The 27,979-nt window shown below is 38.8% G+C and overlaps 1 protein-coding gene across 1 annotated transcript in view; it reads right to left on the bottom strand.

Annotated features, from left to right (window-relative positions):
• LOC126278292 (ATPase family AAA domain-containing protein 2-like) overlaps positions 1-27,979 on the bottom strand; it is a 115,495-nt gene that overhangs the window by 32,040 nt on the left and 55,476 nt on the right. Inside the window, exon 9 of the mRNA XM_049978303.1 lies at positions 5,064-5,202. Within this exon, the coding sequence (XP_049834260.1) occupies positions 5,064-5,202 (139 nt within the window). The remainder of the gene's footprint in view (positions 1-5,063; positions 5,203-27,979) is intronic.

Here is a 27,979-nt window from a genome sequence, read left to right as displayed (position 1 = left end):
GTAAAACAATGTATAAGAATGTTATACTCATGACAAATTACGGCTATAGTTTCCCCTTGCTTTCAGCCGTTCGCAGTACCAGCACAGCAAGGCCGTTTTGGTTAGCATTACAAGGCCAGATCAGTCAGTCATCCAGACTGTTGCCCCTGCAACTACTGAAGTGGCTGCTGCCCCTCTTCAGGAACCACATGTTTGTCTGGCCTCTCAACAGATACCCCTCCATTTCGGTTGCACCTATGGTACTGCTATCTGTATCGCTGAGGCACACAAGCCTCCCCACCAATGCCAAGGTCCATGTTTCATGGGGGGGGGGGGGGGGGGCGGAGGGGGGGAGGGGGCAGATGTTAACAAAAACATTTTAAAAAACAGCATGCTTTGCACTCAATACACTCAGTAGTTTGAAACAGGACCATTCTGTATCAGCACAATAATGCTCCTTTCCTCAAATTAAGGACTATGGCAGCATAGTCTAAGGAAGATCAAAATAATTTGTTTGTTTGGCCTACTTGAAGTCCTGACTTGAATGTCATCAGACATGAAACTTCCTGGCAGATTAAAACTGTGTGCCCGACCGAGACTCGAACTCGGGACCTTTGCCTTTCGCGGGCAAGTGCTCTACCAACTGAGCTACCGAAGCACGACTCACGCCCAGTACTCACAGCTTTACTTCTGCCAGTATCCGTCTCCTACCTTCCGAGATCGAGTCTCGGTCGGGCACACAGTTTTAATCTGCCAGGAAGTTTCATATCAGCGCACACTCCGCTGCAGAGTGAAAATCTCATTCTGTCATCAGACATCTTTGGGGTGAAATAGCCTGTCAGTTATGTGTCTGATCAATTTGTCCAAACACTTGGTAATAGCTATTCTCAAGATTCAGAAGAAGCAAACCGTTTCCACCAATATCTAATTCAAGCAGTCAACTACATCAGTACTATCTGAGAATGGCATCATGTGACCATGAGAGCATTACAAAGATATCAACTTATGGTTCAGGAACTAAATTTTTGGCGTAGTGTAACACAGGAGGCACTTAAAATTAGAATGTCAGATTATTTCATAAACAGGATGGAGGGTTTAATTTACATGAAGCATTGTACCCGGAAGGCAATATGATTACATTTTGTTGAGAGTGTCATTAGTATGATATGAGGAATTTATCAAGGAAGGACATGCAAACATAACATTTTACTATTTACTGGGTACACTCAACTACAATTTGTAACAATCCACTGTTAGGGGTTGCAAAACCGCAAGGAGCTATATGTCATAGAAAACACTAAACAGAAGTGAGAAACTTCACTGTCCACATTGCAGGTCTAATCAGATTCAAACTCACTAGCCAAAATTTTCATGTATTTAGTATAAGCAGCCCACAATGTAACCAAATCAAGGCAAGTATACTAACAAGGAACATGACAAACAATTTCAAATAGGCAAGTTAACTGCCTCCCCTATTGCCACTCTCATATTTTATCAGATAGTCGAGCCTCTAATTCCTCCCATTGAATATGCTACAACACACCCTACCGCAATCACATCCTCGACTCCAAATCCCAAGCAGCTTTGATGCTACTGCTGTGAACTCATACCTTAACATAATCTGTATCAGTCACACCAATATTGTCTTCTTGAGCATCTCATAAAGTAGTAACATAGCTAAACTGGAATCTGGAGCTTATCATATGAGTCCCATGAAAACCTATGAAACTCTCTCAAACAATCCAATGACGCATGATTTTATGCTCCAATAAAAGGATCCATAAACATACAGTCCAGTCACATTAACGTGACTATCTGTCAAAAGCATGAATAACCATTGTTGAGGCACAGAATACCAAGTGGTCAAAATTAGAAAAAAAAATAACTCACATTGCCACCGGTAAATTAGTCATACCAGAGACAGAGGCAGAAGCAGTAAGTTGCAAGTGGGTCGGGTCGGCGACACTGTCTCCCAAATAAGGATACACATTCAACAGCAAGTATACTGTGACAGAAAACCAAAGGGAGTAAGACAAGCATATTTGTTAACTTATGAAACATGGTGCAAGAGACTCCATCTCTTTCATAAAAGCACATACTGAGGGATCAGCACAGCAGTTAACAGCCTGTTAAGTGAATATAGCACAATGAGGAGGACACATTCAGTCATTATGAACTGAGCCTTGCACCACAGACTCACACTAACTGCTTTTAAATACTCCAGCTCTCATCATGAGCTGATCACTGGGATCAACAACATTGACAGTAAAAAAAAAGTACTCAATTTCATGATTACAATACTGTAGTGAATCTATGTCCTAGATGCTACAGCACAGTCTATGAAACAGCTGAAGATATACATAAGATGAGAGCCTTCACCTGATAAACTTCATGCTGCTTGATACCTTCAACCTACTGGTAGAGAAACTGGCTGTCTTCCAGCCACACCACATCACAGAGTGCTGCCAATATGGGGCTTCATCACAGAAGCCAGCAACAGGGGCTCTTGGGGCCCACATTCCTGTCTACACTCAGGCACCTTTGGGTGCCAACACCTGCCAAGGTTAGGGAGGATATCAACCAGCCACGTGATTACAAACACCATGTCCACTGTGGATGGGTATTAAGGGTCATCACAGAATTTAGTATGGGACCAGCAGCCAGTCCGAAAGAACCACACCCGCTCGGCAGCAGTCCATCACAGCTGAGCTAACTTGACATACATCAGCTAGAATCCAACATGCAGTGGAATTAGCAACAGGTGAGCCTGATGCAAAAAATGAATGACTTGTAAAAATTGTGAATAAATAATGTTTTACTAGTGTTGTTGATGCTTTGCAGGTTGCTAACAGATAGCCTGACTTCATGCAAAGATGTCTCTGCACGGCCCTATCTCCCAGTTTTTGCAATGCAGGTAGGCAGGCAGGAAGAGTGTCTGTGAGGTTTTAAAAACTGTCAACAGGAGTGTGGAGATATGCCAACTCCAGTTCCATGGTCAGCTGCAAAGGTTTCTTGATTAAGGTTCCATGGCACAGACAGCTCTGTCAAAGTGGTCCCACAGATTATCAACTGGGTTTTAATCTGGGGAGTTTGGTGGTGAGGAGAGTCCAGTAAACTCATTCTGGTATTCTTTGTGCAATGCAAGTAAACAGTGAGCTGTGTGACACACTGCATTATCCTGCTGGTAGACATCATCATTCTGAGGAAAAAAAAAAGAAAAGAAAAGAAAAGAAAAGAAAAGAAAAGAAAAGAAAAGAAAAGAAAAGAAAAAAAAAAGCTGCATGTAGGGGTGGCCACAGTTCCCAAGGAGAGATGCACACTTGTGTTGATCCAGTGTGCTTTCAGAATGATGGAATCATACAGAGAGTTCAATGAATTCATTACCCAGACCATAATGCTCCCTTCTCTGGCCTGAACCCTTCTGACAATTGTTGCTCAATCATGAATGCCAATGGTCATCCGTCTGCCGGAGCATAAAACTTCATCATCTGAATAGGTCACCTGTCACCACTCAGAGGATGTCCAGTTGAGGCTTTTATGTGAAATTTCCAGCCTTCATCATTGACAGACAGGTCTCAACATAGGTGCATAAGCCAGGTGTCTGTTATGGATGCCCACATGCAGGAATGTTCGCTGAACGGTCATTGGGCCCACATGAATGAATGTTCACTGAATGGTCATTGGGGAGGCACTGTTGACAGCTCCTCAGATCATCTAGTTGGTCAGTTGCTCAACAGTTACACATCTGTTTGCCCATATACATCACCACAGTTGTCATTCACTGTGTCATTTATGGCACATGACACTCCACAGCTGCCTCGGCAGCAGTTTTGGATAGCGCCATTTCATCGTGCCTGGTATACTTTAACCACAGTAGCCCACAAACAGTTTCAGAAATGCTTCCACTATTGGTCAGAAAGCCAATGATCATGTACTTTTGGATGTCAGATAAATTGTTCCATTTCTGCATTATGACAATGAGGGCACTGTTTTCTGCATCACCACCACCCCCAGAAGCTTTACATACCATCCACTGCTAGTGCTGCCACCTGCCATCTGTATGGCAAGCTGATGCCAAACATACACAGTTGTCACATTAATGTGACTGGACTGTGCATATGTTGATTGTGATATGTTACATTTTAATCGTTTGTGTTTTACTTTCTGAAGGTTAGTTTGTCAGATGATTTGCCTTCTGTTTTATTAGACTGTGAGACAAAATTATTCAAATACTAACAAAGAGATAGAGGGGCTGGCCAGTACTTACCTCAGCTCAGAACAGCCGATAGATACACAAAAAAACAACCAAAAATTTACGTTCCTAGCTTTCGGAATAAATGTTCCTTCATCGGGAAAAGAGGGGAAAGAAAGGGAAGAAGGGAAAGTGGATGTAGTTACTCACAACCCAGGTTATGAAGCAACAGGGAAAGGAAAACAGGGAGGGTAGCAAGGATGGAGGCATGGTTGTTAGAGGGAAGCCAAAGATATTCTAAATGTTCGGTTGTTTTTTGTGTATCTATCGGCTGTACTGAGCTGAGGTAAGTACTGGCCAGCCCCTCTATCTCTTTGTTAGTATTTGTTTCACATCTTTATATGAGATTTTCCATTAATCATTTAGACAAAATTATTCAGGTTTTATGATTGAGACCTTCTACCTAAATCATTAGGCAGGACATGTTAACCCATTATCCAGACAACTGACACATCTTCTTCATTTAGATAATATAAGTAATCTACTAGCCACTGTTTACTGAGTTCTTTTACAATTTCACCTTCTGTGAGATTGATTGTGACTGGATGCATGAATGTGAGAGAAAATGGTTGTGACTGGATGCATGAGTGTGAGAGAGAATGGGAGAGAAGGAGCAATATTTTAAGTGAGTTTATGTCACACATTTTTCAGTTTTTTTTAATATTTTAATGACATTCATCTTAAATTTTTCTGACAAGAGTGCTAACAATCATGTTGTAGAGGACCCTTCATATATAAACATACACTACAAAGTGTTACTGTAAATAATTACACAATTTTTGTACAAACATTAAAACACCAAAATTCACATAGGCCTTCTTACAGTACTTACAGTTTGCTTCTTGCATACTTCTGGGAGAATGTAACATCTTCCTTTCAAACAATGGCTCAAAAAACTTAACTCTTTCCTGTTTCATTGGATTTGTCATTGTTACTATTAGTGATAGATCTTCATTAAAGACATCTCTGAGCTGAAAATCAAATGAAGGAATGCAATAGATGATAAAAGTTTGACAGTTTATGAGAAAATATCATATACAAATTGAAGTATTAAGTGAGCATTGCACAAACCAAAGATTTTGCCTTTTGACTTCAAAGGACTTGAAAAGCCTCTTACAATTCCTTCAAATGGTGTGCTGTAATCCTAACTGAATGAATTTGAATTTTCAATTGCTGAAATTGTAAATATGTTTTCAGTGACATAGGAAAGGTTTTACTTAGTCTCAAACTAGGAACTTGGCTCTAAAGGAAAATGCTATTGGCAAGTCATTTGGTAAAATAAATACATTAAGGAAGAACTGGCCAACAAAAAGGAAAATCCAGCAAGTAAAAACAAAGTTCAATACAATTTGTAGTGAGCTATATGACAAAAAATATTCATAATCAAGCAAATACTTTCGTGATATGAAATGTGTGATAATCCAGGTGTGTTAACACCTACACATCAAGCACCAGCTGACACCTTCTACATTTACCATCGACACAAGACTGGCATATATGATGTGACAGTCACAGTCTTCTCATTGTGCCTGTCTGCAATTCAGTGAGCCATCTTTATGGTGAGTAGTAATCTATCTGTTTATTAATACGGTATATGTTCTCCTTCATTATTTACAACAGTTTGCCAATGCTGGAATAACTTTCCGGTTCCATGACTGTAGAAACCACATGGTTTTGAGCCAAGGAACTCATCAAGCCATGTTCAGAGCACATTTTCATCTGGAAAGAAATTTATTTGATGATTATTCAAAATATAGCCTTAAAGATGAAAACTTGAGGGCGCAAGATCAGGTGAATAAGGTAGATGTGGAATGACTCCCAAAGCAACTCCTATAGTGTTTTTTGTCAATCTAGCAGAATGCAGGCAAGTGTTATTGTGGAGCAGAATCACTTCATGCAGTCTTCCTGGTCATTGTTCATGGATTGCATCTGCAAGATGTCTCAGTTGTTGACAACAAATATCAGCAGTGATCAGTACACCTTAGGGAAGCAGTTTGTAGCACACCACACTGTCACCATTCCATCAGATACATAATATTATCTTTTGTGGATGCTTGCAGGTCTTTGAATGGGGAGGTGTTGCTTTGTTTGGTCTCAACCATTCCTTTCTTCTCCTTATGTTAGCCTAAAGACACAATTTCTCATCACTAGTAACAATACAGGATAGGAAAGGTTGGTGCTGTTCAGGAGCCAATTGATGACGAGCAAGCAGGGATGCACATATGGCCACTCACTGATTTGTGTGATTTTGGCTCAGAGCATGCAGACCCACACACCTGATTTTTAAACCATCCCCATTGCATGAAAATGTCTCACCATGGCGGAATGATCACATTCCATCACATTTGCCAGTTCTCGAGTACAGTGACCTGGATCATTGTGGATTAATGATCTTCATCAAACCCTGAAAATCTTCCTATATGGAGAGCCACTAATATCAAAATGATCCTCATTAAAATGAGAAAACTGTTTTCTTGCATGCCCTGTCAAATGGTATCATCTCCATACAAGGCACAAACATTTCTGGCTGTCTCTGCTGCTGTCACCCCTCTATTGAACTCAATCAGAAGAATGTGTCAGATATGTTCTGATTTCTCCACTTTACACTCCATTTTCTAGGGTCCACAGATCCACTCACTATCTTCATATGACAAAATGACAATATGTAATCTCAAAAATCAACAATGAACTACAAATTAAAAATGACAATTGATAAATAAACCCATAGCAACTGTAATACCAGCATGCAAAATAAAAATGCTACAAACTTATGCATCAACCTAATACTCGTTCTGGAGGTCCCGACTCATGTTTTTATGTTATGAGTTATAGCACAATTGGTAATGGTTGTGAGCATTTTTCTTGTTCATTACGTAACCATTGACCCAGTGCGACAGGTACCTTACCAGGTGTATTGATGGAAGTTGCTACAGCAATTTCTGCAACAGCAGTTGCAGGGAGAGAAATATCAGGAAGCCAAGCTGTCCACATTACTCTCATGGTCATCAGCTACAAATCCACCACTATTCCAGCCTTAGAATGAGACAGCAGAAGCTTGGGAAGCACACAAGAAGTGCCTCCAGCAGAACTTTGCTGCATTCCAGGGAATACCCTGTTAAAACATTTTTCCTTTCATGGCTCTCAACCAGTACATTCTTGCTTCTTGCTTCTGTGCAAACTGACCCTTCTCAGAGAATTACCACATCTGACCTTTGATGAAATGTGAGCTCTATTAACTAATTTCTTTCACTGACACTGCCATGTCATTGCATCCTGTATGGAATTTTATCAGTTACATAAATGGTCTAATCAGCCATACCATGCCTGGGTCACTGAACTGCAGGGACACAGTAGGAAATGCAACAATGTGACTCCAGTCAATAAGGAACCATATTCAGCAGTGCTAATTAGAAATTCAATCATTTTGGAGACTCTGGATAAGGAGGTGCATCAGAAAGCTCTACAATTTGAAGACCCTACTTTGGAGGACAGTTTAAAAATGCCTACATCCTTCCAAGTTTTCCAGGCTGCAGACCATCAACTATAATTCTGAGTCATGGCAGCAGCTGTCATCTCAGACCTAGGTGAGGAATCCAACTTTGCCACACAGCAAATGTGATAACAATAGAGTGCAAAATCCACCACACCCTCATTCCATCTTGTAAACAAGGAAAGAAGTATGGGCCCCCTGGCCAGAGCTTGTTTCCATTACACCTGGACTGAATCTGAAAACATGCCAGAGAAGACAGCCCTGACATGTGGACACAGTCCAAGAGATGCCAAAAGGAAAGACATCTTACTTCTGTCTGCTGTGCTCAGGACAAAAACCACTCACCTCAACAGGACATAATGGACATTAATGTGAATTCATCAGAGTTTCATACCACAGTGGTGTCACTAAAAAACTGTTCACCATGCTCATTTTGCACAGTAAATAAATTCAGCTAAAGATTGACACTTGGCATCCCTTTTAAAGTTCCACATGTATATCCAGCTGGGGATGCCACCCCTTCAACTCACAGCTCACCGCTTTGTGGCATACAACAAACAATACGTTCCATTCAAAGGACAACTCACAATTGTGACAACATATAAAAATGTTGTACTTCACTTCACTATCTCTGAGGTTCACAACACAGATACGGGGAATCTATTTTTATACTCTTCCTGCTTTCAGATTTGTCATCGATGACATGGTCCACCTGGTCTCAGACCAAGTACTGTTTCAGGAATTGGAAACCATCAGTAAGGAATACTCTCACATTTTCTTTGGGTGTCTAGCAAAAGCAAAGAATTTACAGCCAACATTACATTCAAGAAATTGGCACACCCTCATTTTTTCCGTGCACACACCTTACCCTTCACACTGCAGGATGGCATTGAGAATGAGCTAGACAGAATGACAGCCTTGGAAGTCATAGAACTCATGTCTGCAATGCCTTTGGTTATTGTGAAACAATAGTCCATGTCTGTGTGAATCAGAGATCAATATGTACCCCATCTTGAAACCAAATGAGCTTTCCTCTTCACTTACAGGAGGCTTATTTTTCAAAAGTCAAGCTCTCTGAAGCTTACTTACAGGTATCCCTGGATGAGTAATAGAGAGTCCTGACAGTCAACATGCCACATGGGTTACATCATTGCAAACACCTAGTCTTCAAAATGGTCAGTGCCCCAGCAATCTCTGCATAAATTACATATATGGCATTGTGGTGATGGGGGCCACAGTGTAAGGACACTTAGGAAACTTGCAGCAGCTGTTCCACACCCTCCAGTTCGCAGGCCTCAAATGCAATCTCAAAAAATCTCTCCTCCTCCGACTGTTGGTGGAATAACTATGATGCATAATTTCTTTTGAAGGTATTTAGCCGACACAGTAGCTGGTCAAAGCCATCATCACATTTTCCCACTCCATAGACTTAAAGGAGCTCCCGTCCTTGTTGGGAAAAATAACGTATTATGGAAAATTTACCCCAGGTGTGGTAATGTTTTCGTACCCACTCAACAACCTGCTGAAGAAGGGCATGTATTTCGTATGGTCAAAGTCCTGTGAACAGAATCTGAGGTAGGCCCTCCTGTCGGCAGCACATCTTGCTACATTTCAGTTGGGCAAACAGTTGGTAATGGTGGTGGACACCTCTGAATGGGCCTGGGGGCCGTCCTGGCACATAAAGACATGGTCATCTTTGAACATCTGATTTCTTTTGCCAACTGCCAACTGCAGCACTGGGCACTCTTTCTCAGCAGGTGCCATTACAAAATTCACTTCAACAGTACTATACAACATGCCAATGGGGATGCCCTTTCCTAACTCCCAATAAGCCCTAACTTGAAGTTCAATTGACATGAGATCATGCCGCCAGTTGGACATTCACACCTTTCCCATCGGGGTGGGGGAGCAGGTGGCTTTGCGGTAGCCAAGAATAACACCTTACAATAGATATGGTAGTACATACAGGAGGGCAGGCCGGACTGCATTTCCACTCAGGATTCTAACCTGTTGCAGCAGTACTTCTACCTCCACCACCAGCTAATCATGGTGGATGTAGTTGTCCTACCAACCACAGATCAACAGTCTCCCCATGTAGTTTTGCTGGAAACTGTGCACCTGTCAACCTCTCAGCTCTTGCACCAAGGTTCCTGGAATGTCTCATGAACTAAACTACTCACTTGGTACTATCCATACTCATCGGGCATAGACCAGCAGGTTAAACATTTTGTCTGCAACTGTGATCAGTGTGAACAACAGCAAGCAGCTCCATGCTTATGTGCTCACACTTATGGAAGTGGATTCATGTCAACTATGGTGGCCCTTCTGGGTACTAGCTGGCTGATTGTTCCTGGTGCATACTCCAACTTTCTGTACATGGACAACTGCTGGTCCACAAGTTCAGAGACTGTGGTTGCAGCATTCAGCAGAATTTTTGCCATTGGAGGACTTCCTCTCACGCTGGTTCCAATAATGGATCACAATCTTGCTCCCAGGTTTTCGGCTAGCTCTTCCACAGAAATGACATTCGACACCTGCTATATCCGTCTTATCAGCCCCAGTCAAATGGAAAGATTGAAGGACTCATGTGAACTTTTAAACACAGATGAAGAAATATGTGGTCAATGCTCCTAAAGATGTGGTGCTACACTGTATTTTTAATTCCTTCAACTTGATGTCTATAGGGGAGAAGAGTCTGTTGGAACTCCTCCATGGCCATCAGCCCAGCACACTCCTCTATTTCATGCTGCCAAGGCCTATGGGGCCATCTATGGTGCTGTCTCCATACTTCTGGCTGGGCACCCATGTGTGGGCATGGGGCTTCAGACCCCAGGACAAGTTGATTTCAGCAGTCACCTAGCAGTAGCTGGGATGCCACATGTCACTCTGGCCACAAGTGACTGGACAGTGACATGCCATCAACATCAGCTCCATCTGCAATGGGCACAGCTGCCTCCAGGCTCTCTTCTGCTGGACCCTTTGCTATCTCTCCTCCTGCTTCTGAGCTGTTCCTGCTTTCTGGTTCTCATCCCTGTTTGCCAATACCAGCCATGGCCTCATCTCACATTGACAGGGTGTATACATGGACTAGAAAGAAAATTCTCGGATTTTTCCCAGATTTTCCAGTAAAAAATATACTTTTTCTTGGGTGAAAATAAACTTCTTTCTGGATGAAAGTTGATTTTTTCCATGTTAATTAACAATATACTTTCCCTCAGAGCTGTAAAACTTATCAATCCTTTGAGTGGTGAAGGTTTTATACACTGGCACAGAATTTCCCAGCACTTAGAAAAATGCAACCTAGAAAAATCAATGCATTTTGGAAATGTCTTCAATTTGTGGCAACATTTACACAGTATATTTTCATATCACAGGAGTAGAAACATGAATTTCAGCAATTACAGCACCATAACTTCTGAAGTACTGAAATTGAGTGTGTGATGCATTGTTGTCAGCCAATCATAGCTCATGTCACCTGATCTTGCCAGCCAATGATAGAAGATATTCAGAGCATAAGACACATGATGCAGTCAGCCAGTAGCAACATCACTGTAGTGTGAACACATAAATAGAAAAAGTTAATAGCATAAATTAATACACGTACACTACAACCACAAGAAAAACTAAGCTTTCACATATAATATTGGTTGTCAAAAATTTTTTGCTGTTTCTTTTCTCATTGCGTGGTTAGGTACGATCCTAAGAGCATCAGCTTAAATTGCAGTGGCTGAATGTTTCTGACAAGTAGGATTATAAATTTCACAGCTGTGCACCAAACATTTCATGGGTAACCTGGCTGAATACATGTTCCATTGAGCACTTTGACTTTTCCATAGTAAAGCCAATTACATATAAAATTGCTCAATAACACACCTCAGACTTTTTTTAAGGATAATTATAATTTTTTCCATCATCATTGCATAACTTGTAATCTATGAAAGAACTAAAATGAAAATGAAAAATGAACCTTGAAACTTTCTTTTTAGTGTATGTTACCTCCTTAAGATGTATCAAACACAAATGTGCCAACAAAATTTTAAATAATGGCATAAAGCACTGCTCTTCCAGGCTCAAAATTTTTCGAAGTGGCTAATGCTCAGTGTTAAATTCTGATGTGAGTCTAATGTTATGTGACTTAAGAAATTCATCACACATTCCCACACGCAACATAACTCATCTTGTGTAAAAGGAAATTTACTTTTAAAGTAATGTTTCTGAAACCACTATTCTAAATTGGTTCCTGTGACCTGTTATATATGCAAACAATTGTGATCTCACACTTGTCAAAATAGCCCTACAAGAAAGATGTGCTGAAAGCAGTTTATTGTTAGGAAGTATTACACACTCTTTAATACATTTGGCTGTTGGCAGAGGCTTGTGTGAGCACTGTGTTTTTTTGTTGCAAATGGCACATTTTCTTTGCAACCAAAGTTTTATTTTGGTATTATTGTCTCATTTATGTTTTATTACTGCAGTATTATTCTGCACTAGTGGGCTAAAGTAAAATTCTCTGTTAGAGTATCAATTCTTACCAGTAAAAATTACAAGAATTTTATTGAAAACTAAAACAATGAAAAATTCCCAGAATTATAAAAGATTCACAAAATTTTAAAAAATTCCTGTGTTTCTTCCAGAGGAAAAAATTCCCAGATTTTTCTCAGATTTCCTGGTTGTCCTGGGGCATACACTCCCCACTACTAGCACCACTGCAGCAGAACCCAATGTAGACATGAAGTGGTCTCTGCTACCAGTGTCAGAGGCACTAAGGCTCTGCCTGTGTTGCCAGGTGGTGACCTTGTGGCCATAAGCTCCCATTTGCGCAGACTGGAGCTGTTAGAACTAGAGGGGCCAACCAACCCTTCTGATACATCATCCTGAGTTGGAGCACTGCCTGGACGCCCAGCCAAGCAGGATCAACTTACCAAGACACAGCTCATTGCTTCTCCATGGAAGAAGGAATGTGGAACCCACTGGGCTGCTACCAAGACATCAGGTACCAGCCAGTGTCTCCAACATTGGCTGTTGACGTGTGACCGGCACATAATACACGACAGCAACAATGCACAATGGTTGTGCAGATACTCCCCAGCACCACCTGTGACATGGAATCTATGCTTGTGATCACCGCCCAGTGGTTGCCCTCAGTCTGCTATCGCTTATCATGATATTTACTACACTCGATAGAACTGTACTGTTCCTATCTTGTCACATGGCTATGCCACACATTGTATTCATTGTGAACTATTGTCCTGTGAGATTCTTAGATATACTTGTTCTGGGGGTGTTGTCTTGTGTTTTTATGTTGTGAGTTACAACTGAATGAATCAAGTTAAACATTAGAAAAGATAAGAAGTTTTTATGAAATGCACTGATATTAAACTATCATTAAGATGCCATCAAATATTTCTGCTAACTCAATCTAGCAAAGAAGGAAAGCCAGTACTTTTTAAGAAGCTGTTGCTTCCTGGTTTGCATTAAATAATGCTAACATATTACCTAAATGACCACTTTCATGCTTGTGATGGAACATCAGTTGTTGTGGTCTTCAGTCCTGAGACTGGTTTGATGCAGCTCTCCATGCTACTCTATCCTGTGCAAGCTTCATCATCTCCCAGTACATACTGCAACCTACATCCTTCTGAATCTGCTTAGTGTATTCATCTCTTGGTCTCCCTCTACGATTTTTACCCTCCACACTGCCCTCCAATACTAAATTGGTGATCCCTTGATGGGTCAGAACATGTCCTACCAAAAGATCCCTTCTTCTGGTCAAGTTGTGCCACATACTTCTCTTCTGCCCAATCCTATTCAATACTTCCTCATTAGTTATGTGATCTACCCATCTAATCTTCAGCATTCTTCTGTAGCACCACATTTCGAAAGCTTCTATTCTCTTCTTGTCCAAACTATTTATCGTCCATGTTTCACTTCAATACATGACTACACTCCATACAAATACTTTCAGAAATGACTTCCTGACACTTAAATCTATACTCGATGTTAACAAATTTCTCTTCTTCAGAAATGCTTTCCTTCACATTGCCAGTCTACATTTTATATCCTCTCTACTTCGACCATCATCAGTTATTTTGCTCCCCAAATAGCAAAACTCCCTTACTATTTTAAGTGACTCATTTCCTAATCTAATTCCCTCAGCAGCACCCGACTTAATTCGACTACATTCCATTATCCTCGTTTTGCTTTTGATGATGTTCGTCTTATATCCTCCTTTCAAGACACTATCCATTCCATTCAACTGCTCTTCCAAGTCCTTTGCTGTCTCTGACAGAATTACGATGTCATCGGCGAACCTCAATGTTTTTATTTCTTCTCCATGGATTTTCACACCTACTCAGAACTTTTCTTTTGTTTCCTTTACTGCTTGCTCAATATACAGATTGAATAACATCGGGGATATGCTACAACCCTGTCTCACTCCCTTCCCAACAACTGCTTCCCTTTCATGTCCCTCGACTCTTATAACTGCCATCTGGTTTCTGTACAAATTGTAAATAGCCTTTCCCTCCCTGTATTTTACCCCTGCCACCTTTAGAATTTGAAAGAGAGTATTCCAGTCAACATTGTCAAAAGCTTTCTCTAAGTCTACGAATGCTAGAAACGTAGGTATGCCTTTCCTTAATCTTTCTTCTAAGATAAGTCGTAAGGTCAGTATTGCCTCACGTGTTCCAACATTTCTACGGAATCCAAACTGATCTTCCCCGAGGTCAGCTTCTACTAGTTTTTCCATTCGTCTGTAAAGAATTCACGTTAGTATTTTGCAGCTGTGCCTTATTAAATTGATTGTTTGGTAATTTTCACATCTATCAACACCTGCTTTCTTTGGGATTGGAATTATAATATTCTTCTTGAAGTCTGAGGGTATTTCGCCTGTTTCATACATCTTGTTCACCAGATGGTAGAGTTTTGTCAGGACTGGCTCTCCCAAGGCCGTCCGTAGTTCCAATGGAATGTTGTCTACTCCGGGGGCCTTCTTTCGACTCAGGTCTTTCAGTGCTCTGTCAAACTCTTCACACAGTATCGTATCTCCCATTTCATCTTCATCCACATCCTCTTCCATTTCCATAATATTGTCCTCAAGTACATCGCCCTTGTATAGACCCTCTATATACTCCTTCCACCTTTCTGCTTTCCCTTCTTTGCTTAGAACTGGGTTTCCATCTGAGCTCTTGATTTCATGCAAGTGGTTCTCTGTAGGCAGTATCTATCTTACCCCTAGTGATATAAGCCTCTACATCCTTACATTTGTCCTCTAGCCATCCCTGCTTAGCCATTTTGCACTTCCTGTCAATATCATTTTTGAGACGTTTGTATTCCTTTTTTCCTGCTTCATTTACTGCATTTTTACATTTTCTCCTTTCATCAATTAAATTCAATATTTCTTCTGTTACCCAAGGATGTCTACAAGCCCTCGTCTTTTTACCTACTTGATTATCTGCTGCCTTCACTACTTCATCCCTCAAAGCTACCCATTCTTCTTCTACTGTATTTGTTTCCCCCATTCCTGTCAATTGTTCCCTTACGCTCTCCCTGAAACTCTGTACAACCTCAGTTTCCTTCAGTTTATGCAAGTCATATCTCCTTAAGTTCCCTCCTTTTTGCAGTTTCTTCAGTTTTAATCTACAGGTCATAACCAATAGAATGTGGTCAGAGTCCACATCTGCCCCTGGAAATGTCTTACAATTTAAAACCTGGTTCCTAAATCTCTGTCTTACCATTATATAATCTATCTGATACCTTTTAGTTGCATCAGTTATCAAAGTGAAAAAAAAAATAGAAGCCAGCTTACAAAGAATGTTGCTACTTTCCGCACAGATAATGGGACTCATTTTACATTTCTGAAGGTTTCTTTCTTTGTGGGAGCTGTAACACATAAAGTATAAACGAAATTAATGTATGAATCTCCAACCCTTAAATCTAGGAGGTCACATAACTCGCAGGACTAGCACCTAATAAGGTGTTTCTTTTCTTTTCCTTTTTGAAAGTTTGAATTCTTAAAGGCAACCAGTTTGTTGCATAGTGTACATTGAAAGCCTGTTGAAAACTTTTATACCAAAACACAAAACTCTCTCTGAATCCTAAGACCACAATATCCATATCTAAATTAACTTTGTAGCTTATGTTGTGTTTATGCAAATCAAAGTTCAACGGAAATTGATTTTCACAGTTAATGACAAATACTGTTGACATGTAAAAAGTGCTGGGAAACAAGTGTACCAATTCCTTCATTTCAAAAAGGCTTCTCTAAAAGTGTAGTTATATTCATTACATAATATTCTTATTAGTCGCTTTTAATTCAGATATTACAATTACTTTACCTGCATTGTGCCAAAACATGATTCTATAAGACAACAGGGATGCCAGGGATGCAAAATTAGCTAAAAGCCAAATCTTTAAGTCAATGAAATGTGAGGTGTTTTTAGATACTTAATACGCTAATCTGAGCATGTTGTGTTGATATGTTAATCTGAGTGTTTACTTAATTTAGGAAGTTTTTCAGCTGAACCCAAACTAATTTTACACATACTGGTGCATTTATTGCACAACAGTTGACATCTACTTGCAGCACCATTTCATTTTTTAGCTCTTTGCATATTTTTGATAACTTCATGCACTGTTTCATTTCACATGAAGTTTTCTATTTTATTGACTGCTTTATGATAAGCTTTCTTTATTATGCTATTTTTCATGCTAGGAAACTATAAATATTAATTGAGTGGATTATGTTATTAAACAAGTGAAAAATGCATTGAAAAAATGGCTGTGCTGAATGAGACAAAGTTAGCAATTCCTTAGAAATGATACCATGAGGATAGTCAAGCCTGACAAGAAGAGCCACCTATGTGTGGGGGCTGAATCTGATAAATAATGCACAGCACTGAGCAAATAAAGTATCTGAGTTTCTAATGCCTAAGTAATTAGAAGGGGTGCTGCACTCAGGAAAAAGACAGTTTTGGCATCAACGTTCTTAGTATTTATAACATTTCATCTGAAAGGAGCAGCAGTTATATTGGTGAGTCCATGAATATTGAAAAGTTGTGCAGAACATCAATGGCACATTAGATATAAACATTTGGACAAAATGTAGCTGATTAGCACAGCCTTACAAACAAGGGTGAAATTATATTCGAGAATACAAAAATTCTGTCCTCTGCAGTGACCTATCAAGTTACTTAATCAAGGAGGTCATAATGTGCAACTTCAGCTACGACTGATGCAGTGGCTATGATATCAGTGGTGCATGTAAGCAAATCATTCAAACTAGAAGACTTCAGAGAAATTTACAGATTCTTTACTTTCCAAAGGAAAAGTCACATGTTGTTATCACCACCATAAATATAATCTGTGGCACTATATGCAAATTCTTTTACTTCTGCGTGAGGTGTTGGTGACATAGATCAGCATTAGCTGCCTCAACATACAGATGCTCCTGCTGTCACTGGAAAAAATCACTGAATGCACCAAGTTCTCAGCCAAACCAGATATTGAAAGAAGAGTGTGAATATTTAATTCATGGTATACTGGCAAAAAAGTGAATACAGCTACATAGAGACTGTGTGCCAGCTTATTACCAACTTTTGCTGTTCAGTCACTATCTATTACAGGTCCCTACCACTGTCAATGCCACAGAGCAAGTAATAAAAATCTCAAGAAAGATGATGTCCAGTGAGAAGTTGCAGACAACATCCATTCAAGTAACCATTTCCTTGTCTCAATGCAAGTATCACACAAGAACTCCTTGATAGCTGCAACCATAGTGGATGTAGAGCAAGATAAAATGGACAGTGCTCAGCCAATGGCTATTTTCGGGGAGTGAAACAGTGCCCACAATTGTATGAATTGTATGAAGTACCTTGCCCATGCATAAATTGCTATACTTTTTTCTATCTTTTTTTCCTTCCCTTAGGCAGGAAGAGAAGTTCATTAAGAGCTCACTGATTCACTGTGAAAAATGCTTTGAGCTACATTTATATCTAATGTTACCTTCTTTCTTATGATGTTGGTGACTTAGTTTATAAAGCTTCAATTTTTTTTTAGTTTAATAAAATACTGAGAGAGATTTATTCATGAGTTTCTTATAAATCCACTAATATACAAAAAATATTTAAACATCTAAAATGCAAAAAAGAAACAAAATGAAATTAACGAAAGTTTCATACGAAAATAATGACAATCAGTTAAAGATATAAACAAAAGAACACAAGAAATGATCTAGAACAAAAGACCCAAATCAAAAAGGTATTAAAGCAAGAATATCACTACTCAGTTAAAACATCAAACATTAAACATGGAATATGGAGAGTACACAACCTAACAAATAACAGAAAATGAAAAAGAACAATATTATGTAAAGGGCAGATTGCTAATTACCATATAGAGGAGACGTTAAGTCACAAAACAGCACAGTGAAAAGATTGCTATACAATTAAGCTTTTAGCTAAATGGCCTTCTTCCGAAGAAGAAAACTTACACATTTCACATGAGCACAACACACACATGATCACTGTCTCCAGCCTCTGTGTGTGATGGGTGCAGCAATCTGGCATGGATGGTGGTGGTAAGGAGGAGCAGTGGGAAATGGGAAGTGTGCAGTGGGAAGGGGAGGGATGGAAGGGTAGAGGTTGGCTGGAAGGACGAAGAGGGGAAGGTATAGTACTGATTGTGGGAGTATGCAAGGACATAACAGGGACAGTGTAGGGCTGCTAGGTGTAATGGGGAGGGATGTGGGGAGAAATGGTAACAGGAAAGGAGAGAATTATAGAAAAGAAAAAGGGCTAGTGGCTGCATTAGTGAAATTAAAGGCTGTGTAGTGCTGGACTGGAAGCAGAGAAAGGGTCAGGTAGGTGGAGGACAGGCGCTAATGAAGGCCAGGGGGTTTACAGGAACATAGGATATCTTGTAGGGAGAGTTACCACCTGCACAGTCCAGAAAATATGACATTGATAGGAAGGATCAAGATGGTGCAGGCTGTGAAGCAGTCAGTGAAATGCAGCACACTGTGTGGGGCAGCATGTTCAGCAGCTGTCTCTTGACTACAGTTTGTCAGTAACAATTCATGTGGACAGACAGTTTGTTCATTGTCACCCCAAGTAGAAAGCAACATAGTGGTTGCAGCTTAGTGTATAGGTCGCACGACACCTTTGATGGGTTAGGAAGTGCCTGTGACCAGACTGGAGTAGGTGGTGGTGGTAGGAGGATGTATGGGACAAGTCTTGAATCTAAATCTATTCCAAGGTTATGAGCCATGAGGCAAGGGTTAGGAGCAAGGGATGGACAAGGATATTGCATAGGTTCAGTGGGTGGTGGAATACCACTGTGGGAGGGGTGGTACAGATAGTGGGGAGGTTATTCCTCATTACAGGACACAATGAGCAGTAGTCAATATCCTGGTGCAGAAAGTGATTCAGTTGCTCCACTCCTAGGTGATACTGAGTCATGAGGGGAGAGCACCTTTGTGGCTGGACAGTGAGTATGTGGGAGGTTGTAAGTGAGTGGAGAGGTAAGGCTTGGGAGATCTGTTTCTGTACAAGGTTGGGAAGGTAATTTCAGACTGTGAAGGCCTCTGTGAGGGATTATACATCATTACAGATACAACAATCATGAGATTCCCTTAACAGGTGCTCAGCAACCAAACACAATGGAGCAACCTACATGGTTGGATTTATGGATCTTAGAAAGCTTATAGAAGGCAGAAGGGTTGAGAATGGTAAGGCTGGGGAGAGAGGGAGAGAGACAGGCTCAGGGGAGAGGTTCTGGATAGCTCTAAGGATTTGAGGAGGGACTGGAGATCCTGCTTGATATCTGGAATGGTGACACTGTGGCAGAGTTTGTATGTGGATGAATCTGACAGCCGGCAGAGGCCCTCTGTCAGGTAATCCATGTGGTTCAAAACCACAATGGTGGAGCTGTTGTGACATGGAAGAAAAAGAATGTTAGTGTAAACATGATACTAGAATATTATTATTATTATTATTATTATTATTATTAATCTCAAAATTACTTTTCTAATTAAAGGGTGGACACAGATCATGAACAAAATTCATTAGTTTGTGCAAGAACACACATTTACATGTGTAATACAAATCAAAATTATCATCACTGCACTATCAACACCATCATCAACACCATCAGGCATTTCATACTAACAGCCTGTTAAAGGCCTGCTCTAAACTTTTCCACAAATGACTTCCATTATATGTATCTGCATCACTCCTGCATGTTTTCTGGTGCTCTACATTATGTACATTTTCTGCAAACCACTGTGAGCTGAAGTGTGTAGTGGAGGTATTTAGAACCATATCACATGTTAGGCCTCCTCCTCATTCCTGTTGTGTATGGAATGTACCAAGAATATCTGTTTAAATGTCTCTGTACACACTTTAATTAGATTAGTCTAGTCTTTGTGGTCCCTATAGAAGTGACACTTAGGGGACTCAAGAACTCTAATTTTTCACTTAATATTGGTTCTTGAAACTTTAAGTAAGCTTTTGTGTGGTAATTAGCATCTGTCTGCAGGCATCTGCCAATTCCCAAGATTTTCAGTATTAACATGACACATTCCTGTGAGTCTAAGAAACATGTGGTCATTTGTGTTACCTTTCTATGTTTACATTAAATATCTCCATTGAGGCCTAAGTAGTATGGATTTCATACACTTAGCAATATTCTAAGACAGGGTATTTGATATCTCCACCATTGTACATTGAAATGAAGGCAGGTGAGCTGGTGTGGGTAGCCCAAACTAATAATGTGGAAACCTGTCATGGAGGGTGTACACTACACATAGTATCAGCAGACCCACTCACAGAAGTATTTATCTGCAGGAGGCAGTACGCTGAGCAGGCCATTTCTTACACTGAGTTCAACCGCCATGGACCTTGCCTTTTGCTAAACAGCCTCTGCAGCCCTGTGGTACCCCAGGTGGCCTCGCCTCCTGATGAGATGCCATGTGTTGAGACCATTGATGACTCCAGTGCAGCCTTTCACTCCCTGTATTTTACCCCTGCCACCTTTCGAATTGGAAAGAGAGTATTCCAGTCAACATTGTCAAAAGCTTTCTCTAAGTCTACGAATGCTAGAAACGTAGGTTTGCCTTTCCTTAATCTTTCTTCTAAGATAAATCGTAGAGTCAGTATTGCCTCACGTGTTCCAACATTTCTACGGAATCCAAACTGATCTTCCCCGAGGTCAGCTTCTACTAGTTTTTCCATTCGTCTGTAAAGAATTTGTGTTAGTATTTTGCATCTTTGACTTATTAAACTGATTGTTCGGTAATTTTCACATCTGTCAGCACCTGCTTTCTTTGTGATTGGAATTATTATATTCTTCTTGAAGTCTGAGGGTATTTCGCCTGTCTCATACATCTTGCTCACTAGGTGGTAGAGTTTTGTCAGGAATGGCTCTCCCAAGGTCGTCAGTAGTTCTAATGGAATGTTGTCTACTCCCAGGGCGTGTTTCGACTCAGGTCTTTCAGTGCTCTGTCAAACTTCTCCTGCAATATCGTACCTCCCATTTCATCGTCCTCTGCATCCTCTTCCATTTCCATAATATTGCCCTCAAGTACGTCAACCTTGTGTAGGCCTTCTATATTCTCCTTCCACCTTTCTGCTTTCCCTTCTTTGCTTAGAACTGGGTTTCCATCTGAGCTCTTGATATTCATACAAGTGGTTCTCTTTTCTCCAAAGGTCTCTTTATTTTCCTGTAGGCAGTATCTATCTTACCCCTATTGAGATAAGCCTCTACATCCTTACATTTGTCCTCTAGCCATGCCTGCTTAGCCCTTTTGCACTTCCTGTCAATCTCATTTTTGAGACGTTTGTATTCCTTTTTGCCTGCTTCATTTACTGCATTTTCATATTTTCTCCTTTCAGCAATTAAATTCAATATTTCTTCTGTTACCCAATACTTGAGTTTATCTAGAAGTATTCCATGATTTACACAATCAAAAGCCTTTGAGAGGTCACAAAAAGTCCCAACTGGTGACTTCCGGTTACTCAGAGCATTTAATATTTCATTAGTGAAAGTATATATAGCATTTTCTGTTGAAAAACCTTTCTGGAAACCAAACTGACATTTTGTTACAAGTTTATTATTACAAAGGTGTGAAACTACTGTACAATACATTACTTTTTCAAGGATTTTGGATAAGGCAGTCAGAAGAGAGACTGGGTGGTAGTTGTTGACATCAGACATATACCCTTTTTTATGCAGAGGTTTAACAATGGCATACTTCAGTCTATCTGGGAAAATACCCTGCTTAAGAGAGCTATTACATATGTGGCTAAGAATCTCACTTATTTCTTGGGAACAAGTTTGTATTATTCTGCTGCAAATGACATTAATTCCATGTGAGCTTTTATTCTTGAGAGAGTTTATTATCTCCCTCATTTCAGAAGGAGAGGTGGGTGTAATTTCAATCGCCTCTTCCATTAACTGCCTTGCTTCTTCTGATGAACATTTAGATCCTATTTTCTCAACAACATTTAAAAAATGATTATTCTAAATGTTTTTGACTTCTACCTTATTGTTTTTTCAAGTTTTCATTTGCTTTGATGGTAATGCCATCATCCTGTACTCATGGTTCCCTTATAATAATATTCCAAATTGTTTTGATTTTGTTATCAGAGGTATTAATCTCAAACATGATGCACATGCTTCAGGGCTTTTTAATAACCTTTCTTAATGTAGCACAGTAGTTTTTATAATATTTGGCTGTTTCTGGGTCATTACTCTTTCTTGTTGTGGTTACAAGATATTTTTATTCCTTTAGTAAGCCAAGGTTCTTTGCATGGTTTCTCATAATTAGATTTAACTAATTTCTAGGGGAAACAGTTTTCAAATTCTTCTACATGTGTATCTTGAAATAAGTTATATTTTAAATTAGCGTTGAGTTCCTTGTACACCTCATCCCAGTCAAACTGCTGAAGATTTTTCCTGAAATTCCTAATTGTTGAGTCTTGAATTGAATGTACAACTTTGGAGGGTAGTTTTGAATTACTGAATGGAGCTATGTCATATATAGTAACTAGCTGAGCACCATGATCAGAAAGGCCATTCTCAACAGGGTAAGAATTTATGTTTTTAAACTTATCTTGGTCTATAAAATTGTTATCTATCAATGTGCTGCTGTCCTTTACTACCTGAATAGGAAAATTAATGACAGATGTCAAATTGAAAGAACTGAGCAAGACTTCCAGGTCATTCTTCCCATTACACTCTTTCAGTGAATCAACGTTGAAGTCCCCACAAATAATAATCTGCTTTCCCCTATCTATTGAAGATATAACTTTACTTGAAAGAAAAATAGTTATGGAATCAACCATATCATTCTAGCCTGGATAGAAACTGAACTCCATAACAGAAAGCACAAGGTCACATTGTGATGTTGCACCACATAAATATATCCATAATAGAGGAACAAAAATATGGAGTTCCACAATGTCACTGCTGAGTCAACTGCAGTCCTTAACCGTTACAATTAACCTTCCAAATCAAGTTCAAGAACCCAAAATAAAGAAATTAGTAACAGTTCAAAAGATAGCAGAACAAGATTACAATTTAAGCCATAATCTCACAAAGATGTACAGTGTATTACAAACACATTAAAATTGAAGTTTGGTGAAACATAATTTCATACTCAGTAATTATTGATTTGTCCAAATGTTTATATTTAATTGAATGCAAGGACTGACCATTGTATATGCAGTTCCCCTCACAATTTTATAAATTCTGGGAAACCTGATGCCTAAACTATTTTTTACTGAGTACAACAGCTCTTTTAATTTCTTATACAATAGAAAATAAAATATTATATCTCCTCAGCACCCCGTCGTTTGACTGTATTCAGCTCCCACAGACATGTTGTTCATCTTATGAGACATTTTTTCAATGCATGTTTCACAGGTTTAATCTCATAATACACTCATAAATATTTACATTTTCCTAGCAAATAAATTATACAATTAATGAGATTATCACAAAACACACAACAAAACAGAGAAATTCATATGAAGGTATGCTGTTGTGATGAAGCAAGCTGGGATCTCTTTAGTGCCCCTCTTGTTTTGCCATCTGCCTCCTTAAATTCATTTTATTTTCAGTTTTGTCTAATTACCATTACCATATCTGAGTATAACCTGCATTTTCATAAAAGAGGAAGGTTGGCCCTCAGTGTTAAGAAATATACCACCAGGTCTAATTTTGTGCTTAGTATTATGAATGTAATTAATTTCCTGATTTATTTTGACTATTCCTAGTTATTATCTTTTGTTATAGGGTGAAATCAGTCATTGTTTTGTGACTTAGATTCTATTGTTGACTTAATAAACAAATATAAATTCTATACTAATTATAAACATTTGGAAAAGAACTACTAGGATTCTTAAAGTATTTATTTGGCTCTATTCAAAAATATATTGGCAAATCCAGCCCTTAATTAATTTCAGAGTAATTACCAGTTTTGTCGAAAGTATTGTTTGTATAACTATGCCTGTTAATTTCATCATTTAAATAAATGATTCGGCTTAACCCTTGTAGAAGAATAAATTGTTAAAAAGAAGGAATTTTTTGATATATTCACTTAATTGAATGAGTTATGTTTTAATTGTAATTTCTGTAAATTAAACATCAAACAATGTATAGTTTCAGTACCTATTATTGTGAGGATATATAAAGGCCCAATTTTTGGTCCTGAGACAGTCAGTCCACAGCCGATTTTCAGATGAGGAACCTGTACTAGTTAGATCAACAACAATGCATCAACATAACCTTGAAATAAACGTAACACATATGGACCATGTTTTAAACCAATGACAGTGTCTGTTCAATAGTCTCACATGTACCGTATTATTCGGCAAGAACTGTGTGGTTAGTTTTTTACTGTTCATAGATGTTCAACAGTAAACTGTTGTAGCAGTATACTGACATTTTGCCCACAAAATATTAATGCGGCTTATCAAACATTAACCAATAGTGAACTGACCATATAATTCTGTAACATTGTGGGGTTGTGAACAGTGAAATTAAAGAACTGTGAAAAGTAACTGTGCAACTGTCAGCTACATCATTTACAGTAGTCAGTGTTGAAGTTCCACACCCATTTTTCAGCCAGTATAACAATGCAATAGACCGATGACCTCGCTGTCTGGTCTCCTACCCCAAAACAACCCAACCCAACAATGCAGTACATCAACACCGAGGACAATCAATGAAAAAGTAAGGCAGGCAAACATCACACTGTTAGTAAGGGCTGTGAACTGTACCTATGTAACTGAGTTAGAAGCAGTACTGGCCATGAAAGGTAAGTTTCCAGTTTTTAGTCTTTGACTGCCACATATAGTAGTTTTAATTTGCCAGAAATTTTCAAGATACTGAAGCTAGCATAGTGTGGTACTGCATAGTGGTTGGCCCGATTGCCAGAGGAGGACAAAATGTGTCAAAGGACCGTGTTCAAACTGAAAGCATTTTAAAAGTGTTTCATTCCTCCTTAGTAGTCAGAAAGATAATAATAAAAGAAATAGAAAGAATAATACATACCAACTGAATTTTAAAGCTATTAACTTAATTTTTGCATTAATTTCTATCAACAAGTAAAAATTTTCCTTATTTTATTAAAATCCAATGGGATATTCTGTGTAAAGTAGGACACACTTTTGATTTTCAAAAGTTCAAAATTTGTTGTATTTCATATATTGTTTGAAAAATTTTTATTGTGTGGCAACAATGGTTTGTTGCCCATTATTGCTTTCCATCCATAATTTGTGAGCATTTTTATAAGGCCATGTGTTTTTTATGTGATGAGAATGTGAATTATTGGAGACTTTGGACATTCATTTAAACTAATTGGCAGGTAATAATTAGTATATCACTATTTATATTACAGTTACATACCCTAATGTATTGCATAAACAGTATAAAACTGAAGTATGTAAATTATAGGTTAGGATAAATAATGTAATACAACAGTATGAACTTTAATGTAACATGAGTCACTTTCATGTAATTAAGTTTTGATATTAAGAGGAATGTAAGAGCTAACTTGATCTTCTTCAGTAATTTCCTCCTTTGCATGAAAGTGTAAATAATATAACTGATAAAACTTCCCAATTTCAACCAATATTGTAAAAACATAAAATTCAGTTTGTAACATTAAAAAAAGAGGATGCCCTTAACATCAGTAGAAGGACAGAAAAGAGGAGAAAGTTTAAAGAGTGAAGGAAAGTATAAAGAATTTAAGAAGCTGCATCTGGAAGAAGCTAGAAAAAGTCAACAGAACCACAAACAAAAGTTCCTACAGTTGAGTCAACATAAGCAACAATTGTTATTAGAAGTAATAAGTGCCAAAACTAGGAGAAGTGTTAGAAAACATAGGCAAAGTAAGATACAAAATCAGCAGCCTTGGAAAGCTGGCTTGTCCCCATATAAGTCACATAGTGCTCCGGGTAAAGCCACAGCTCGAGCCAATTGTTTCTTGCCATCTTCACCACAGCATAATGTTTGTAAGCTGTACAGTGTCTTGTGTGGAAATTCATCATATGGAAACTCAGAAACACCAACTCATGGTACCAGATTACAAAACAGGTGACTGTTGTGAAACTAAACATGGGTAATTGGTTTCTACTGTCACAACAATGTTAGTCACCAGGCAGGAAGAACACAATCTTCATTAAAGAAAATAATGAGAAGAAGACAGTTCATATTCATCTCCTAGTCATGTCCATTGTGGAGACATATGAGGCATTCAAACATTAACATATTGAGAAATATAAGTTTGCAGAAAAACAGCCACCATATATTCAGTTAAGCAGCAAACTACCTCATAATGTATGTTTGTGTAAATACCATGAAAATTTCGTGAAAGCTATCAGCAGCCTTAATAAGAAACATGATAATACGCCAGCTTACAGCAACACATTTGTATCAGCTATCATATGCCTGCCACCCAGTGAGATTTGTTGGCAGAATGGATGAAACACATGTCATAATGGTAAACGTTTCAACAAATCGTATAAGATTGACAAGATAGAAATTGTGAATTTAACATGGTATGTTCAGAATACAGAAGAAACTGGCTCTAAAATTATTAAAGTCAAAGGAGAGGGCTCTACAGCTGATATAGTAAAATACATAATTTTCGTAATTCCTATGTTTCTTCTTCATTACTATACAAAGAACACTCAGTCTGCATCTTATTTTCAGCAAAATGAAATTGTTCTGAGCCAAGATTCTAAAGAGTTTGCATTGCTGAATATTGATTTTACTGAAAATTACACTTTTGTTTGTCAAGATGCGGTGCAAAGTGTACATCGGGCACAAGCACAAGATAGTATTTTCACTGTGTCACTGTGGCATTCAGGTTCTCATCACCCAATTGTTGTATTTCAGGCAACTTAACCCATTCCAAGGATACTGTGATTGCATACATTAGCAAGGTACTGTCAACAATACCCGAAAATGTGAAGGTAGTTTCAATCTGGTCAGATGGACCTGCCTTATAATTTAAAAACAAATATATTATTGCTGCTGTTCCTCAACTTCAATTGTTCCACAATGTAGGAATCTATTGGAACTTTTTTGCTACATTTCACATTAAAGGAGCTGTACATGGAATTGGTGCAGTTGTGGAACGGCACATGTGGAATACAGTAAAAAGGTGAGAATTCATAGTAGGTGATGCATCAACTTTTTCTCAGGCAGCTGTATGTATCACAACTATGCAGGTTATTCATATTTCTTCTGATGAAATTGAAGGAATAAATGTGAAACTCAATCTGGCTCTAATATTTTCTTTAGCACCATCAGCACCAAACATCAAAAGATTCACTGCTTTCACTATGAGACCGGAGTACTACAAACACATCTGCTGTCTCCAAAGAATTTCGTTGCTGCATATCATCATGCCGAAGAAACTATAGAAAGTGTAAAAATTGGAGACAGGTACAAAGCAGAATATGATGGTAAGTTCTATGTTGAAGAGGTACATGCAATTTTTGGAAACTCTTATGTAATCAGTGCAATGGAGTGTGCTGGTCATTATTGGAAATGGCCTGCAAAATGTGAGGAAATACTGTACACACAGGACAAAATTCTAAAGAAAATTAATCCAACTGGTGTTGTCAATGCAAGAGGATAATTTCAATTCTCTGAATTTTAATTGAATTTACAGCTTATTTTCCCAGGTGTCATGCTCTTATAATTTTTCATAGTGTTTAAAAAATAAGGTGTTAATGTTAAGGTTATCT

This window comes from Schistocerca gregaria, chromosome 6 (genome assembly GCF_023897955.1).
Source record: "Schistocerca gregaria isolate iqSchGreg1 chromosome 6, iqSchGreg1.2, whole genome shotgun sequence".
NCBI lineage: Eukaryota > Metazoa > Arthropoda > Insecta > Orthoptera > Acrididae > Schistocerca > Schistocerca gregaria.
This window is presented reverse-complemented; position numbering and strand designations above follow the sequence as displayed.